Genomic DNA, 17,490 nt, shown 5'->3' on the forward strand with positions numbered 1-17,490 from the left:
GGCTCTAAACCTATACTTTATAGTCTAAGTGCTGCTCTTTGATGCGGGTTCATAGTTCAATATTTTAGGAAGATTGTAACTTATAAATGTAAGTAAGAAACGGACATCCGTGGCAAAAGCAGTAACCAACTCAACTATCCACGTAAAATGTAAATCTAAAATCTGCATATTACACGTTGTGCCTTGCAGTGGACACAATACCCCCCTGTGCTACTTTATAAGGCAATACTGGGACTAAACAAAACACTGATTTTTTCCAACAGGAACAATACATATACATACTGGGCAGATCACATAAAGCAAGTCTTTAACAAGAGACCCAGGCCCTCTTTTAAAGGTTTGTAGGGAAGTGAAAATCCTTCATCCTTCATTTGTAGGAAACTTCAAATATGGACTATTGCCACCAACTAAACTCCTACCACCAAAGGATATTATTGTGGAGAAAATTCAGCTGGAAGATTCTCCTGAGTATTTAGACTTTCCTACAGTGCTTGAAGGATTTTGATTCCCTTCCAAATGAGGCCTCAATCCACTTGTATTGGCTGCAGATTATTGGCTGATCACGGGACACACTCCCGGCAAGACAAAATAATGGTGTACATCTACACAAAAGCAGTGTTTGTGTCCCTGCACTGACATTGTTCCGATCATACACACAATGCAAGCCCCCATTTAAGGCAATCTCCTTACTGTGGCCAGCCTTCTCCTGTTGACACTGTAAACAGGGTGAGGAGAGCCCACAGCACATTATCGTAGTGAAACTCATACTTCTTCCACTCTCGCCTCTGGGCTTTCACCTCATTGTGCTTCTCGTAGACGAGATACTCGCCCCTGAAAGAGAAGAAGCAAATTACAGGACACAATGAGTGGAAGGAAACTACTCATGCAATATGGGAAAACAGGCAGCAAATGACATTATATTTCTTTACACAAACAAGTACCCTTGTAAGTCACTGTTGTCTGTTAAAGATTCAGTGACTCTCTGCTTCTGCTGTGTTCTGCCAAACACAATTTTTTTGTTGTTGACATTTTTATTATATCCCCTAAAACTCTGTGCAAACTGTAATATACCTTAAGGCAGATAACAGTATCAGAAGAACATGTTGCTTACCTGTGGTAATATCTTATCTGGAAGAGACTCTATCTAGCCTCAGATTCCTTACCTTAGAAATATCCCCAGGCATCAGACTGGATCCAGAAACGTTTTCATGAGCAGTACCCATGCTCGCTAGTAGGTGGCATTGTTCGACCCTGTGTGGCATCGTCGGCATTGCCCACACCAGAAGTGATGTGCGAGGGTGCCACCCCATCGAGCTGACGCCAGTTCTTTTGTTTGCGCGCCAGTCAGCACAGATCTGGAGTAGAGCTATCCCCAGTAACTTTCTGTCTGACCTTTTTTCAACCCTTTTGCAAAGGTTTTTGAGACATTGTCTCCTGGTGTGGCAGGAATGTCCACTAGGAAGGCTGGTTTCAAGCATTGCGGCGCCTGTCACTCACAAATGTCAGTGATGGACCCACACCTTGTCTGCCTCTAGTGTCTGGAGCATGTCGATTGTCACACTATGCACCCCAAGGCCTTGAGGGAACAATCCCTCAAGCTCCTTGCTGCCTGACGTGTGATGCCGCAATGGTCTTGATCCCGGTCAAGAGGAAGGTCTCGGGATCGGTCACAAACCAATCAATCTTCTTCACAGTCAAAGTCGTTCCACTCCAGTAATTCACACAAAAAGAAGAAGTCAACAGGACCCGTCCATCATCTGATGAGGCAAGGGAGCGTTGACACTCAAGGTCTGGCTCCGCAGTTCACCCTACATATGGGTCGTCTCTACACCTCTTCAACTTTCTGGGAGCTAGAGCGATGTACCCCTGCCCAACTCCACGAATTTTATGAGGCCATACACCTCATATTTGGGCAGCCCGTTCCAGATGGAAAACCTTTGGGTCGCATGGGTTCAGAATGGACCCCTACTGGTCTACCAGAAACAACTTTTCAATAATTTTGCAAACTGTCAATATTTATTTCTACATGGACTAAACCCAATGAGGAGGCCGTGAGAAGATAAACACAGAACCTGCTATTACCAAAGCAGATACACCTTCAAGTACTCGAAGAAATGCTACACAGCCACCCGTGAACAATGAACAGACTCTTACTTTACCAGATTTGTATATACTTATCCCCCCATTTAACTTTAGATAAACCCGCCCAACGTTTTTTATAGGTCTTCCTCACTTGCTTTGCCCACATTTTACTTAATCTGCAGTTAACATTCCAGGCTTTTGACTAAGGGCCCAATTTAGGTTTTGGCGGACGGATATACTCTGTTGACCTGGTGGGGGCTTAACATCAGCCAGGCCAATAGTACTTTGCCTGCCAAATGTAGAAATGACAGCCAAGCTAGTGGTCATTTCAAAACCATTGGCAGGAAGTGCCGTCATAGCGGTTCCTGTCAATGCTTTTTTAAGTCTGACGCATGGCTCTGTCAACATGACGGAGTTGTCCATTAAACTTATTATTTTTTTTTTTTTAAATAAACCAAAATGGGATTTTCTTTTTGATAATTACAAAAAAATGCTCCCCTTGCTGTGGCAGTTCTCTTCCATGGCGAGGGGATCATTATGCTGTTTTCACTGCCCCTTACCTCAAGGGTTTTCCTAGTGATGACGGGCAGTAAAAACTGATCTGTATGTCTGCCCATCTAAATTAACTGTGTCAGCCTTCAGCAGCCCTTTCTCCGTCGGCCCATCAAAGGTGAGTAATCATTGCGGAGACAGGGTAGTCTTCGCTGTGTTTACACCAAAAGTCCGCCCGCTTCTAAATCTAGTCGGTGGATTATTATGTTGACGGTAAGGATACTCTGTCACTGTTGCAAAGGAGTATTCATATTGCCAACATATAAATCAAGCTAGAAGTCTTTACTACCTCCCAGATTTTTTTTTTTTTTTAGTTTTATATAGCACAAACTAGACCCAAGACATTGGGTATCAGAGCGCTTTACATGAGTACCGGTTTCGTTACAGATGGAAACATGAATGTTTTTTGTTTTTTTTTGTTAGGCACGGGGAGATTAAGTGATTTGCCCAGAATCACAGGATGTTGAGCGTCGTTGCCGAGACTCGATTGTGGTTACCCAGCTTCGAGGTCGACCGCTCTAACCGTAAGGCTACATCCTCTCCCTTAATCCTCTGAGACCCTTTATTGCCTCTGCCCTTGACAATTCATTATTAGATCAGTACAACTCACTGTTTTTCTTTGATTTGAGTTGTACCCTGAAGTTACTGCATATGACTTGACCTACATGATTTTATAATTGTGCAAGTGCCATCAGAATACCATGATGTTTACAAAACATTCCATGGCCCTATTAAACAAAACAGTCTATTACAACTGCTGCACAAATCTATTCAATATTTTCCCACTAGTAGTAGAGGAAGGAATTCTGGTGTACGTACCTACAGTCCCTCTCAAACTCCTTGGATTCATCTGTGCAGTAGAAAAATTTCCCTTTGAAGAGCTGGACAGCCACCACAGCAAAGATGAACATGAAGAGCATGTAAACAATAAGGATGTTCAGGACATTCTTGAGCGAGTTCACCACACAGTCAAACACAGCCTGCAAGAATAGTGATCATTAAAATGTGAACAGAACTAGATCATGTACTCTGAAGACATTCATAAACAGTTCTTTGTCTGCCTCAGTGCTTATGCTTCACTAGCGTGATTCTGGATTTTTGGATGCTGGATACTCTGCAGATGATGGCTTTTCTGCCACAGGTCAAACTGGTTATTATAGAGAACATGATTGCAAAATTCACTGCTACACAAAGGCAAACAGAAAGACAGCAAGGAAGGATCTGCTACATATAGAGCCGATGACTGCATGCATTTTTCTACCCCCCTCCCCTATAAGTAAAGTTAAGGTTGGAACCATGTGCTGCAATGGATCTAAAGAATGGGTTGTACGTTCCACCTTCATTCCTCCTTTTTTCATGACACTGCATGCAGTGAGGATTGTGATTGATGCTTCAATTCAGTGATAGGGTAAACATTTAGACAAGATGGTCTTTGTGCTATCTGGACACCTCAGGAAGTAACTGAATTTAAATGCTCTAGAGTTAGCAATGATAGAATTAGCTTTCAAGATTTTTCCTCAGCTGAACTCTATAGCTCCAAAAAAGTCAGCAGTCCTCACAAATGCATAGAGACAGATTACCCCACCTCATAAAAAAGGCTTGCTGTTTTGTTCTGGCAAGATGGGAGTGGCTAAAGCAGCCACCTTCCACAAAACGAGGATTTAACTGGCTAAACAAATTGTGTAGGTAGCCATAAATGTAATACTGCCTATAGCAAAACTTCCCCTACCAATTACATATAAACATTTTGTCTCCCTATTAGGAGAGACAGTTGTGGTGGTGCTCTGTTTCGTTCATGAAGAAGCCTGATCCATCGTGGAACGCGCAGCCGGATAAACAGGATCGGAAGTCGAAGTCCTCTACCTGTGAGTGGCCAAACACATTTTAGGAATTGATTGTGCAATCTCCCAGGCACCTTTCCGTCTGTCTTGTAAAGCCTCATGAAAAGGTAGAAATATATCTGCTGATTTCTTTTCTGTCAAATTCTTCATGAAGAAGGAGGACTTCACCTGTTCAGTCTAAAGTAGAATGGCAAATATCTCAGCCACTTTCTTTTTTTAGCACCACGATAATGGATGATTTTTTAGCAGATGCTAGTTCCTGTGGAGTTGGAAAATCTATCCCTCCAGAAGTATTTAGTCCATTGCCATTTGGTAAGTCCATGAGTATATGAAAAGGACTATAATACTGTCGCAAAAAGTGATGGCATTTTTATCATCCTGTTGATGAATACTGCAAAGCATATGAATTATAACAAAGCAGCCGATGAAATCATTGAAGTTTTTCTGAAGGTGTACAGAAATCTGAGGATATTCAACTTGCCTTAAGTAAGATCCAGTTGCGGTTTTGGTTGTGGGTAATATTTCTTGTTTCTTTAGTGGAACAAGGGGAATAGTTTCCAAAACTGGCATCAGTATCAACTTGAAAGACAATGTCTACAGTGACAAAATGGGAGCTGCCTGATTTCTTGTGAAACTAGGTGACTTCAGAAGCAGCTTTGAGACTGGTTTCTATTGGAGTTAAGGCACAGGTTATTGGTGATTGCTGACCACAGTTATAGGTGCCAAATTATCCTTGATGAATACAGCGAGTGCTGCAGAGGGCGGAGGTGGGGCCAGGAATGCCATCACGTGCTTTTAAAGCTTCAGTCTGTTCTGTGGAAGAACACAGGGGAGAAGATGTACCGGTTTATCCAACTGGAGAACCGTAACAAATTAATGAGATAAGATCGGACTTTACTTGGTCCGCTTGAGCTTCTTGCGAGAACAATAATAATGTTTCTTGCGTTTTTTGGGGGGATTGTGGAGTCCTCTATTTCCCAGATACAGTCCCTCTCCTCCACAGTCTGAAGGATATTTTGACCAGAACTTCCTAAGGGAAGCCACCATTGGCTTACCCTTTCTCCCTGATGGCTTTTAAGAGCATGAAAGGGCAAAACTCACACAACAAAGCATTGTTCAATTTTCACAGGTAGAACAGACACACTGCATGGCAGTTTGTAACTTACATTTGATACCTAAAAGATTCAACTGTTTAAAACCAGAGAATTGTGGAAGAGACATTATCAAAAAGCTGAAAATAACAACCACAAAGGGTACGCTCCGGATTCTGCATCAGTAAAAGTAAGGAAAGAAATTAGCCGATCTCAAGCATGCAGTGGAAAATGATATACCAAGTGTGATGTCATATACTGTCATCTCATGGCCCTGGTACTGACACAGAAACAGCCCTAATTTGTACTGGTGATTGGGTGTGAAAGGAAAATGTCCTCAGAACCAGTCTGGCATCTGGGAAGGGTTTAAGTAAGGAATATGTGGAGAGAGCATCCAATACAAAGCTTAAACAGATGGAAAACTTCACTCTTGTACCACCAGTTGTACAAGATTTTCTGTCTGCATCTTCACATGACAGTCCAAAAGGAGAAAAATAATTAAATAATGGCTTCCGTGCCTTAGTGTCTTCAGATATTGACACCCATTCCTCCCTTGACCATGATACTGGCTTTCAAGACAATTGACAAAATACATAACATGACTCCTTAAGTTTGGTTCAGGTACACGCTGTTGGGATCGTCAAATGGTACGCCTGGGTGTCTCAGGAAAAAGCAGACCACAACCGCCACTTTTATAGAACATTTCTGTCTCCTACCCTGAAATGATATTTCAATTCTCCGTCTCCGTTCCTCTTGGATCAATGTTTCCACTCTGCAGATTAAACTACTCTCTGCACCTTCTCTCTTCACCTTTATCTCTCACTCAAGCATGTGTCTCAAGGCTCTCAGGGCCCGATTCACAAAGGTAAATTTACACTTTTTGTGTTAGTTTACTACTTTTAGGTATTCACAAAGGTAAGCTCAGACCAAAAGTGTAACTTTACCACTTTTTGATATTCACAAAGGGAAACTTAGACCAAAAGTGTAACTTTACTAGTAGTAACTCACCTTTGTGAGTACTGAAAAGTAGTAACGTTAGACTTTTGGTCTAACTTTACCTTTGCGAATCGTGACTACTGTGTTTAAAATGTATCCTTCACCTCTCTCTGTAGCTTATTCCCATTGTTGTACTGCTATCCTTGCAAGCACCAGTAAATGAGAAGTTGCTCTAGCACTATTACTTTAGGAACTTGGAAAAATAGGCTTTAGGAGCATCCCCTGCTCTCAGCCTGCACTGCTTTTCACCCATCGTGTTTCTTCTGCCCTCCAGATCCTACCCAGAGTAGTGAGTTATTTTTGGCCAGTAGACGAAAAGCAGTTTGAAAAGGTGCTGTAACTGAATGGCATAGAATACAGGCGTTATCTGATCCACAAGAACCACTCATGAGGAAATATTGCATTCATGAGTTCAACAAAACATTTCTTTAAACATGGGGTTGCCAAAGTGGACATCTGCCTGGAGCTAGAACCTAAAGAATAATGTCTTGATAAAATGTGAATGGTGGCTCGTGCTGCAGCTTTGCAAATTGGTCTCCAGTAGGTCATAGAAGCTTTGTTAGCCCTGTCTACAATGTCTTGCAATCGTTACTGGGGTAAGTGGGGGGAAGGAGTAAAGGGGATATCTTTCACGGAATAACTCTCAGTTATCTAAGAAACTGTTCATCTTTCTATATAGGATTTAGAATATTTTCGTCCTGGCAGCAACATTCCAAAATGTTCCAAATAGCTTAATTCTTCTAAACAAAAAGAGAAAAGTTACTTGCCAATAACTATGGTTCTCCAGTACAGGAATCGTTCATAGATTCACATGCTTGAATATTCTCCATTGTCAGGCAGGGAAACGTCTCTAGACAATGTTAAACAGCAGTGTATGTACACACTCACTAACATTTGAAACAGCCATAAGCTTTTTTGGTTTGGGGAATTCAGCTCATCTTAAGCACACAGGTTTCAAAGCACTGTTTGTGCCACTGTCAACTGCGCATCAAAAGAATAGTGCTTAACAAAGGCATGAGTTGTTCTCAATGTTGTCTCTATACAAAGTTTTTACAGGGTGACTTCATTGAACAGAGCATTAGTAGCAACCATGCACTTTTAGAGTGAACTCTGATTCCCCAGATTGAGTTCTGCCCTTCATTTTAAGAGTTGTAGTGACTAAGAACACACTCCTTCTGGCCAAACCTTCTTTCTGCCCTTATTTACCTTCCACAGTCTATACAGAGTCGGTCTAATTGGTCAGAATCTTTTCTCTTTTGAAGGCTGAATTTTAGACAGTGTCCAAAGTTAAGAGAATGCAAAGTTCTTTCCACCACCATAGTGAACTGTGGGAAGATAACAGATAATGAGATTTGCTGATTCAGATGAAAATGTGTTCAACCCTTTAGAATAATTCTGGGATTTATTTGCAAACCAATATCTTTAAAAAACACAAATTAGTTTTGTTATTGAATAGTGCATGAAGCTCAAATATTGTTCTAGCTGGAGGCACACAAATAGGAAAACCATTTTCCAGGAAAAATGCTGCATGCTGGCCGTTTGTACTTGCTTGAGATATGCCTTTATCAACACTACAGGTTGTAGTCTAACAGATGAGGTCCTGCTTGGACAGAATGTCCCTCACCACTACGTTTTTCTTGGTGGTGATGGATAGGAAAAAAAGGCATTAAACCGCCCACCCTAAACAGAGCAGAGAGTGTATTTCCATTCTTCCAATGGCACCTACTTTGTTGTGCCGTTGGTGGAAGAATTCTGCTGATGACGCAACCAGAGGATACATTGACAGAATACCTAAGGTCTGCCCACCTATAAATGAAAAGGGTGGAACGAGAGTTTGGCAGGCAACCAGGGGCCATATGTATGAAGGCAATTTTGCTATCGCAAATGCCGAAATTCACAGAATTTCGGCGTTTGCGATCGCAAAGCAGCAGTGTCATATGTATGACACAAACCACCCTATGCAAAATAAGGAATCGCAAATTTTGCAATTCCCTATTTTGCGATTGCATTTAAGGAATCGCAAATTGCGATTACTTAAATGCACTGTAAAAAGCACACAAAAAGTGCAATTTGGACTTAAGGAATTGCAAATTACCACCAACTTCAAGTTGGTGGTAATTTGCGATTTCTTTGAAAAATGCACTTTTATGCATTTGTCAAAGTGCCATGTGACTCACATACATGCCCTTAGGGCATGTATGTGCGCCACATCTGCACCCATGCTTATTTCAGGGGTGCAACAGGGTGCCCTTTTGACACCCTGGCACCCTTGAAATTGCATTCCCAATTTGCGATTCTCTAATTGGGAATCGCAAATTGAGAATGTCTTCCCATTCATCCCGATGGGCTTCTAGGCCCATAGGAATGAATGGGGAGGTATTCCTTAATTGCAAATCGCAATTTGCGATTCGCAATAAGGAATATGTAGGATTCGCAAAATGTATAGCAAATCCTACATACATAGGGTTTTGCGATTCCCAAATAGCGATTCACAAAAAATCGCTATTTGAGAATCGCAAATGGGCATTTTCATACATATGGCCCCTAGTCTCTCGTCTTTGAGACAGAGTATTCTGTTTGCCAAACTCGAAATCGGCCCTTAGTGTTGAGCCTTCAGTTTCAAACTCCTTGACATTTACAGAGCATTTTAAAATTTACATTTTTCAACACTGAGTTTTTAAGTATATATTTTATTAATCTGCTAGTATTCTTGAATTTTCTAAACAGTTCCCTGAGTAGTCATTTTGTATGCCCAAGTGTCCACAGACTCCAGGTTAAGAACCACTGCTGCAGAACACAGGAATTATCTAACATCAAATCAATGTAAAGTCTTTTCTGCGTTGGATATATATATAGATATATATATATAGGCCTTGAAAAGATGGTAGTGAAGCAAATCTCTTAAGTGGAGAGTAAACCAGAGGCAACTCTGAGCAAAAGTATTTGGTTTCAGCAGTGCATTAGCCTCATGAAAACCTTACCCTGCACCTCTTCTGAAAGCACTAAATTGATGTATAAATTGTGTTGAAATGATGTGATTGAAATCCCAAGTCACCTTGTTATTACTATAGTAGTGGTAGGCTCATAAACTTTGCACGTTAGTGTACTAAGAATAACACTTAAATCACAACACAATAGGATGAGCTTTACCCACTGGGTTGAACCAAGGGAAATCACCAAAGTCTCTTCTGTCCAACATATCTTACAGACAAATATTCTGTGCTGTGGTATTCTGATAGGGCGACTGTTCTGAACACAAAATAAGCTTTACAATAAACTGCCTTATGGCACGAGTCTACTGAGTTATAACTAAAAGTCAGTACTGAGTTGAATGTGCGAGAAAAGGCTATTGATTGCTGCATAGAAACAGATTTGTATTAATTTGATTTTGCATTGTTTCCCTATCAAGTACTGCTCTGATTTCCTAGTTTTTGACAAATTCAATTAACTGTAAAATAAGCAATTATTACTGTTGGGTGTACAGGGAAAAACTGGCGCTCATATAGTGATCACACTAAATTAACCTCCAAGTATAAGATCTAAGGTGCATCCAAAAGATAGGGGAAGAGAACACCCTACTTACCTAAACTCAATCCAAAGACTGAACAGCTAGATTACAATTTTTTTGGAGCACACAATTACAGTAATCATTCAAATCACAAATCATAAAACACGCAAGGACTGAAAATCAGTTGGGCTCTTTTTCTTCTTTTATTGTTCCTCATTTCCTCCAATCCCATATGCCAACGCATTTCGCTGTGGTAGGATTTACCTACGGCTTCATTAGGGCTGGAAGTAACACAGAGTACACATTTGTAATCACAATAAATGGTGCATTACATTTAAACCATAGAGCCCACATTTGTGACAGCCTTATGCCAATGAATTATTCAAGCCATTCATTATGTGCAACATGTTGTTACATATGCAATTATGAATACGAAACGTATTCGTTTGATACATATCTTGGGAAGATTTACTATTCATCCAGTTCTCCAGTGAATTGTGACCAGGCTATTAGTTTCCTTCATTGCAACCATAGTGTAAGTTATATCTATAAAACCCGTGTAAAAAATATCAAAGTACGTCTTCCGACGCAAGTACCTCAAAGTTCCTCAGAATTTGTTCTTGGCAAAATATAAATAAAATCTATTAATAACTCTAGATTTATGAGGCAAAAGGTTCATTTGTTCCAAATATTTGATCATTAGTAACAATATTATTGCTATTCATTAAAGAGCCATACCTTATTGCAGACAGCTCTCAGTTTTGTAACTAAATCTTCCTTCCTTATAGTTCTTTACAGATATCCCAGTGATAATAGAATCCAAGTCTAAATCAAATATAACGTCATGTTATACTCCGTCTATTGTACCACACTCAAGCGTCATAAAAAGTGTACTTATTCAGTTTATCAGGCCATTCTGAATTAAGTTCTAAAGCATAACGCTAGATCCGCTATGTCAATATAATATTAAGTCACACTCGATCTATGCCCCAAGATGACTCGTAACTACTCTTGCAAACATCAAAGTAATCACCATAAATAAATTGGTTTCAAAATACTCTCGCCGCTCGAGAAGTATTACAAATATCATAATGAGCCTAACTGGAGTCTTCTTACCAATTAGTTCCGACTCCACGTGTACTTCGAAATATCTCCAAACGCCGTCTGCCACCATAAAATAAATAAACCGTTTCTTCCAAGTCCTGGCGGGAAGAGTCAGTAACGAAAAGAGCATATTAACCACTCTTCTACGTGGTATACTTTCGTATTTTGTTAATGAAAAAATACAACTAACATTGATCCTACCTTCAACTGAGGAAGCTTCTCACCCGAGTACAGGTGACGATCGCTCACTTCCGGGTTTCCGGGACAGATAAAGAGTGTCCGAGATAAAAAAGGGACTCAGACATACTCTATAACGTCAGCGCCATCTTGAAATGGCAATTACTTGCCGCTTAGGTTGACTATGAGTAGTTAATTCACTGCTATAATGAAATGAGAGTTTCTTACAGACAAAAATCGTTCACATTTTAGAAAAATAACTCCTCTCTAATAATCCTTAGATGCCCCAAAACATGAGGTCAATATTATTCTATTTCTATGTTTATACTAGATGATTCTCTAGCGGCGCAATCACAATATCTAACATGCAAGAATATAGGTACTGTTTCACTAATTATTATCTTCAGTTTTCCTTCATACATCAAATTAAATGATGAAATAATAACTACTGCATAAACCATGCCTCAATAGTAACAAGCAATCATATTTCATTATAAAATATTACTTATTGCTCCATTTAGGCACCCCAACTTTATCATGGTCGTCGTTATTCCAAATAATTGCTTACACTAAAGAGTGAATTATGGTCACTATAAATCAAAATAAAAGAACATAACAAAGTCAATAAACTTTATCAATCTTTGGAAGTTCATTGTCTTAAAAGACTCAATCGCCCAAAAAATATTGTAGCTCCTGATCAAAATTCAAGCCGTCCTCTACGGCCCTCAAACACATAATCCACTTTGCCTCATGCCTCCTCAGCTTGAGTTCTCTGTTGCCACCACGTGGATCTATTTTAACGTGCTCTATCCCAAAGAATTTAAAACTTTTGCTATAATCCTGGGATGCGCAATTGTGTACATGTTCTGCAATAGGATACCTTATATCATTGTTTTTAATTGCTCTTAAATGTTCACTGACACGTTCCTTTAGCATACGTATTATGCTACCTACATATATTTTGGTACATTTGCATTCAATTATGTAAACAACATATTTAGTACTGCAAGTTATGTTCATTAGTATATCATATACTTTACTATTATTGATTTGAAAATGCTTGGTTTTGTCTTTGGCACATCTGCACATCCCACAATACCCACATTTGAAAAAACTTTTTGAGTATTGATCCAACCAGATCTCTGGTTGCTTCCTTAATGGGTAACTTGGACTTAACAGAGTACCTAGGGTTCTACCTCTACAAAATGTGATTTGCGGTGACGCACCAATATGGTTTACTAAAGTTTTGTCCATCTTTAAAATGTGCCAATGCTTGTTCATGCTTTTGCGTAAAATATTTCCACTCGGTGTAAAATCAGTGATAGTTCTGACAGGTTGTTCAGTACATGAATTATTTATAGCAGGTGTCAAAGTGGATATGCGTTTAGTTCTCAAAGCCCTATCCTTCGCTATGTGTATATCCCGTTTACCGTAACCTCTTTGTATAAATCTCTTTTCCATGTCATTAATACATTCCTCAAATTGTGAGTCTTCACTGCAGTTTCTTCTTGCCCTGATCATTTCTCCGGAGAAATGATCAGGGCAAGAAGAAACTGCAGTGAAGACTCACAATTTGAAACCAGCTATAAATAATTCATGTACTGAACAACCTGTCAGAATTATCACTGATTTTACACCGATTGGAAATATTTTACGCAAAAGCATGAACAAGAATTGTCACATTTTAAAGATGGACAAAAATTTAGTAAACCATATTGGTGCGTCACCGCAAATCACATTTCGTAGAGGTAGAACCCTAGGTACTCTGTTAAGTCCAAGTTACCCATTAAGGAAGCAACCAGAGATCTGGTTGGATCAATACTCAAAAGGTTTTTTCAAATGTGGGCATTGTGGGATGTGCAGATGTGCCAAAGACAAAACCAAGCATTTTCAAATCAATAATAGTCAAGTATATGATATACTAATGAACATAACTTGCAGTACTAAATATGTTGTTTACATAATTGAATGCAAATGTACCAAAATATATGTAGGTAGCACAATACGTATGCTAAAGGAACGTATCAGTGAACATTTAAGAGCAATTAAAAACAATGATATAAGGTATCCTATTGCAGAACATGTACACAATTGCGCATCCCAGGATTATAGCAAAAGTTTTAAATTCTTTGGGATAGAGCACGTTAAAATAGATCCACGTGGTGGCAACAGAGAACTCAAGCTGAGGAGGCATGAGGCAAAGTGGAGCATGCGTTTGAGGGCCGTAGAGGACGGCTTGAATTTTGATCAGGAGCTACAATATTTTTTGGGCGATTGAGTCTTGTAAGACAATGAACTTCCAAAGATTGATAAAGTTTATTGACTTTGTTATGTTCTTTTATTTTGATTTATAGTGGACCATAATTCACCCTTTAGTGTAAGCAATTATTTGGAATAACGACGACCATGATAAAGTTGGGGTGCCTAAATGGAACAATAAGTAATATTTTATAATGAAATATGATTGCTTGTTACTATTGAGGCATGGTTTATGCAGTAGTTATTATTTCATCATTTAATTTGATGTATGAAGGAAAACTGAAGATAATAATTAGTGAAACAGTACCTATATTCTTGCATGTTAGATATTGTGATTGCGCCGCTAGAGAATCATCTAGTATAAACATAGAAATAGAATAATATTGACCTCATGTTTTGGGACATATAAGGATTATTAGAGAGGAGTTATTTTTCTAAAATGTGAACGATTTTTGTCTGTAAGATACTCTCATTTCATTATAGAAGTGAATTAACTACTCATAGTCAACCTAAACGGCAAGTATATGCCATTTCAAGATGGCGCTGACGTTATAGAGTATGTCTGAGTCCCTTTTTTATCTCGGACACTCTTTATCTGTCCCGGAAACCCGAAAGTGAGCAATCGTCACCTGTACTCGGGTGAGAAGCTTCCTCAGTTGAAGGTAGGATCAATGTTAGTTGTATTTTTTCATTAACAAAATACGAAAGTATACCACGTAGAAGAGTGGTTAATATGCTCTTTTCGTTACTGACTCTTCCCGCCAGGACTTGGAAGAAACGGTTTATTTATTTTATGGTGGCAGACGGCGTTTGGAGATATTTCGAAGTACACGTGGAGTCGGAACTAATTGGTAAGAAGACTCCAGTTAGGCTCATTATGATATTTGTAATACTTCTCGAGCGGCGAGAGTATATTGAAACCAATTTATTTATGGTGATTACTTTGATGTTTGCAAGAGTAGTTACGAGTCATCTTGGGGCATAGATCGAGTGTGACTTAATATTATATTGACATAGCGGATCTAGCGTTACGCTTTAGAACTTAATTCAGAATGGCCTGATAAACTGAATAAGTACATTTTTTATGACGCTTGAGTGTGGTACAATAGGCGGAGTATAACATGACGTTATTTTTGATTTAAACTTGGATTCTATTATCACTGGGATATCTGTAAAAAACTATAAGGAAGGAAGATTTAGTTACAAAACTGAGAGCTGTCTGCAATAAGGTATGGCTCTTTAATGAATAGCAATAATATTGTTACTAATGATCAAATATTTGGAACAAATGAACCTTTTGCCTCATAAATCTAGTGTTATTAATAGAATTTATTTATATTTTGCCAGGAACATATTCTGAGGAACTTTGAGGTACTTGCGTCGGAAGACGTACTTTGATATTTTTTACACGGGTTTTATAGATATAACTTACACTATGGTTGCAATGAAAGAAACTAATAGCCTGGTCACAATTCACTGGAGAACTGGATGAATAGTAAATCTTCCCAAGATACGTATCAAACGAATACGTTTCGTATTCATAATTGCATATGTAACAACATGTTGCACATAATGAATGGCTTGAATAATTCATTGGCATTAGGCTGTCACAAATGTGGGCTCTATAGTTTAAATGTAATGCACCATTTATTGTGATTACAAATGCGTACACTGTATTACTTCCAGCCCTAATGAAGCCGTAGGTTAATCTTACCATGGCGAAACGCGTTGGCATATGGGATTGGAGGAAATGAGGAACAATAAAAGAAGAACAAGAGCCCAACTGATTATCAGTCCTTGCGTGTTTTATGGTTTGTGATTTGAATAATTACTGTAATTGTGTGCCACAAAAAAATTGTAATCTAACTGTAAAATAAGCTTTGAAGCACAATGTACGCAGCACCTAAAATTGAAGCCAATGGTGTAAAATAGACCCCATGACTTTTAAGATAGGATAGTTAGTATCCAACATCTGATATTTTAAACACAAACTTGGGCAACAGACAAAGAACAAAAAATCTGTGCAGGCATACAAGCAGCAAACAATTAAATTGTAATTCATTAAATGACTTAAAGAGCTGCTCATGATATTATTACAAAATATTTTTAAATCTTTTATATAAAAGTTATTAGAAATATTCACTTCTTCAAAAACATAGTACATAATTTAAATTTCCTGAACAGTAGTCAATACATGAATTATTCTATTATATTGTGGAACAGTTGTCAATCATTTATTCCTGCTTAGCGTGCTAATCTTGAGCACATCTGACTTAATGCACAATACGCCAATTCATTAAGTTTTGATACAATGGCAATTTAGTTCACAGTATGATAAACTTGAATATCTGAAAAAAAATGTTTTTTCTTGACAATATATAGGCACAAAGGCCGACGGTGTATAGACATTACACGCGTTGTGTCGGGAATGCCTTCATCAGGGGACCGTCACTTTAATCACTACAGAGGACACAGAAAGAGAAGAACATGTAGATACAGGAAATATTTCCCTGCAGTTGATAAGTATTCATGGAAATTTCTTGTCAATTAACTGATTGAACTCCAACTACAGTAGGTAAGTTGAAGCCAATGTGACCACAGATTCATAGCTATAAATAAGTAGACAGGTACAAGATAGACCCCTTTTGTGATAAAATTCCTATAACCTCCAAAAAGATCTAGTGCAAAATAGGCAAGATTACACCCAATGAGGGATATTCTCAAGAACGGGTGATAATTATCGCCAACCTAGGTTAACGCAATTTCACATAACGCCGCCTATAGTGGGAAACTAACGCTGTGTTAACGGTGTATTCTCAACATGCCGGCAACAGGCAATAGTTTCCCGATAATGAGTCAAATGTCCGCGTTAAACTTACCGGGACACCGATAAAAAAGGAAACCCGAACGTGAAAAAAGTTCCGATGGGCCCAACAGCGATAAAAATATCAGCGATAATCAGCACCAGGCTTGCTATTCCCATGTCAGGCAGGAAAATTCACCATAAAAGCTGCAAAAAACACACAAAAAAATAAAAAAAAAACAACTGAGAAGCACCATGGAGGAAGCTGCAGCAACTACAGAGGCCAACCAGAACCCCACAAACCCCCTGGAAGACCAGCCAGGGACCTCGGGGAAGGAGAAGGACAAGGAGAAGAAGAAGAGGAACGCGCGATTCAGTCCGCAGGAAAACAAGATCCTGATTACGGAGGTGATAGAACACCAACAACAACTGTTCATCACCTCCACTGTGTCATTGACAACTAAAAATGCAATATGGCAGTCCATCTTGGCCAAGGTGAATGCAGTTGGAGTGAAGAGAAGGGAAGTGGACGACTGCAAGAAGTGCTGGAATGATGTGAAGCCCAAACCCAAGCTGAAACTCCCTAACAACCGGAAAGCCGCAATGCAGACTGGAGGTGGGAGTCTAGCACCACAGAAGGAGCTGGATGAGATGGAGGAAATGGTGTCTACAGTCATCAGTGGGGAGACGGTGGCAGGAGTTGGGAGACCGGACACTGCTCAACATGACCTGACCCAACAACAACAGGGTGAGTAATGACGAGGGACTGGGGGACGGGGGAGATGGGCACAATGGCACCCATGCACAATTAGGTATAGCACAGTGCACACCCACATGACTCTGGATCATGTCCCTGATCTCCTTGGCATACTGCCGCACTCATAGAAACAGCAAGTAGCCCCCGTGGAAAATGTGCCCAGAGGGGGCCCTCCCCACACATCACTAATCTCACAACAAACCCATGCACATGTGCTGAACCCAGCAAAGCTGCGGGTCCATGAGCCACACTGACAATGCAAGTGACACTGCATGACGATTAGCATGGCTGCAGTCCAATCTTCATGACATGGTGCACAC

General features: G+C 39.6%; 1 protein-coding gene across 13 annotated transcripts in view; it reads right to left on the minus strand.

The window, feature by feature from the left end:
- CACNA1A (calcium voltage-gated channel subunit alpha1 A) overlaps nt 1-17,490 on the minus strand; it is a 1,220,168-nt gene that overhangs the window by 520,079 nt on the left and 682,599 nt on the right. For all 13 annotated transcript variants that reach the window (XM_085600715.1, XM_085600714.1, XM_085600719.1 and 10 more), the window contains 2 exons: nt 3,454-3,614; nt 691-831 (listed from right to left, as the gene is read on the minus strand). In XM_085600715.1, the coding sequence (XP_085456841.1) occupies nt 691-831; nt 3,454-3,614 (302 nt within the window). The remainder of the gene's footprint in view (nt 1-690; nt 832-3,453; nt 3,615-17,490) is intronic.

The sequence above is a fragment of the Triturus cristatus genome, chromosome 4_2, assembly GCF_964204655.1.
Source record: "Triturus cristatus chromosome 4_2, aTriCri1.1, whole genome shotgun sequence".
NCBI classification, from domain to species: domain Eukaryota; kingdom Metazoa; phylum Chordata; class Amphibia; order Caudata; family Salamandridae; genus Triturus; species Triturus cristatus.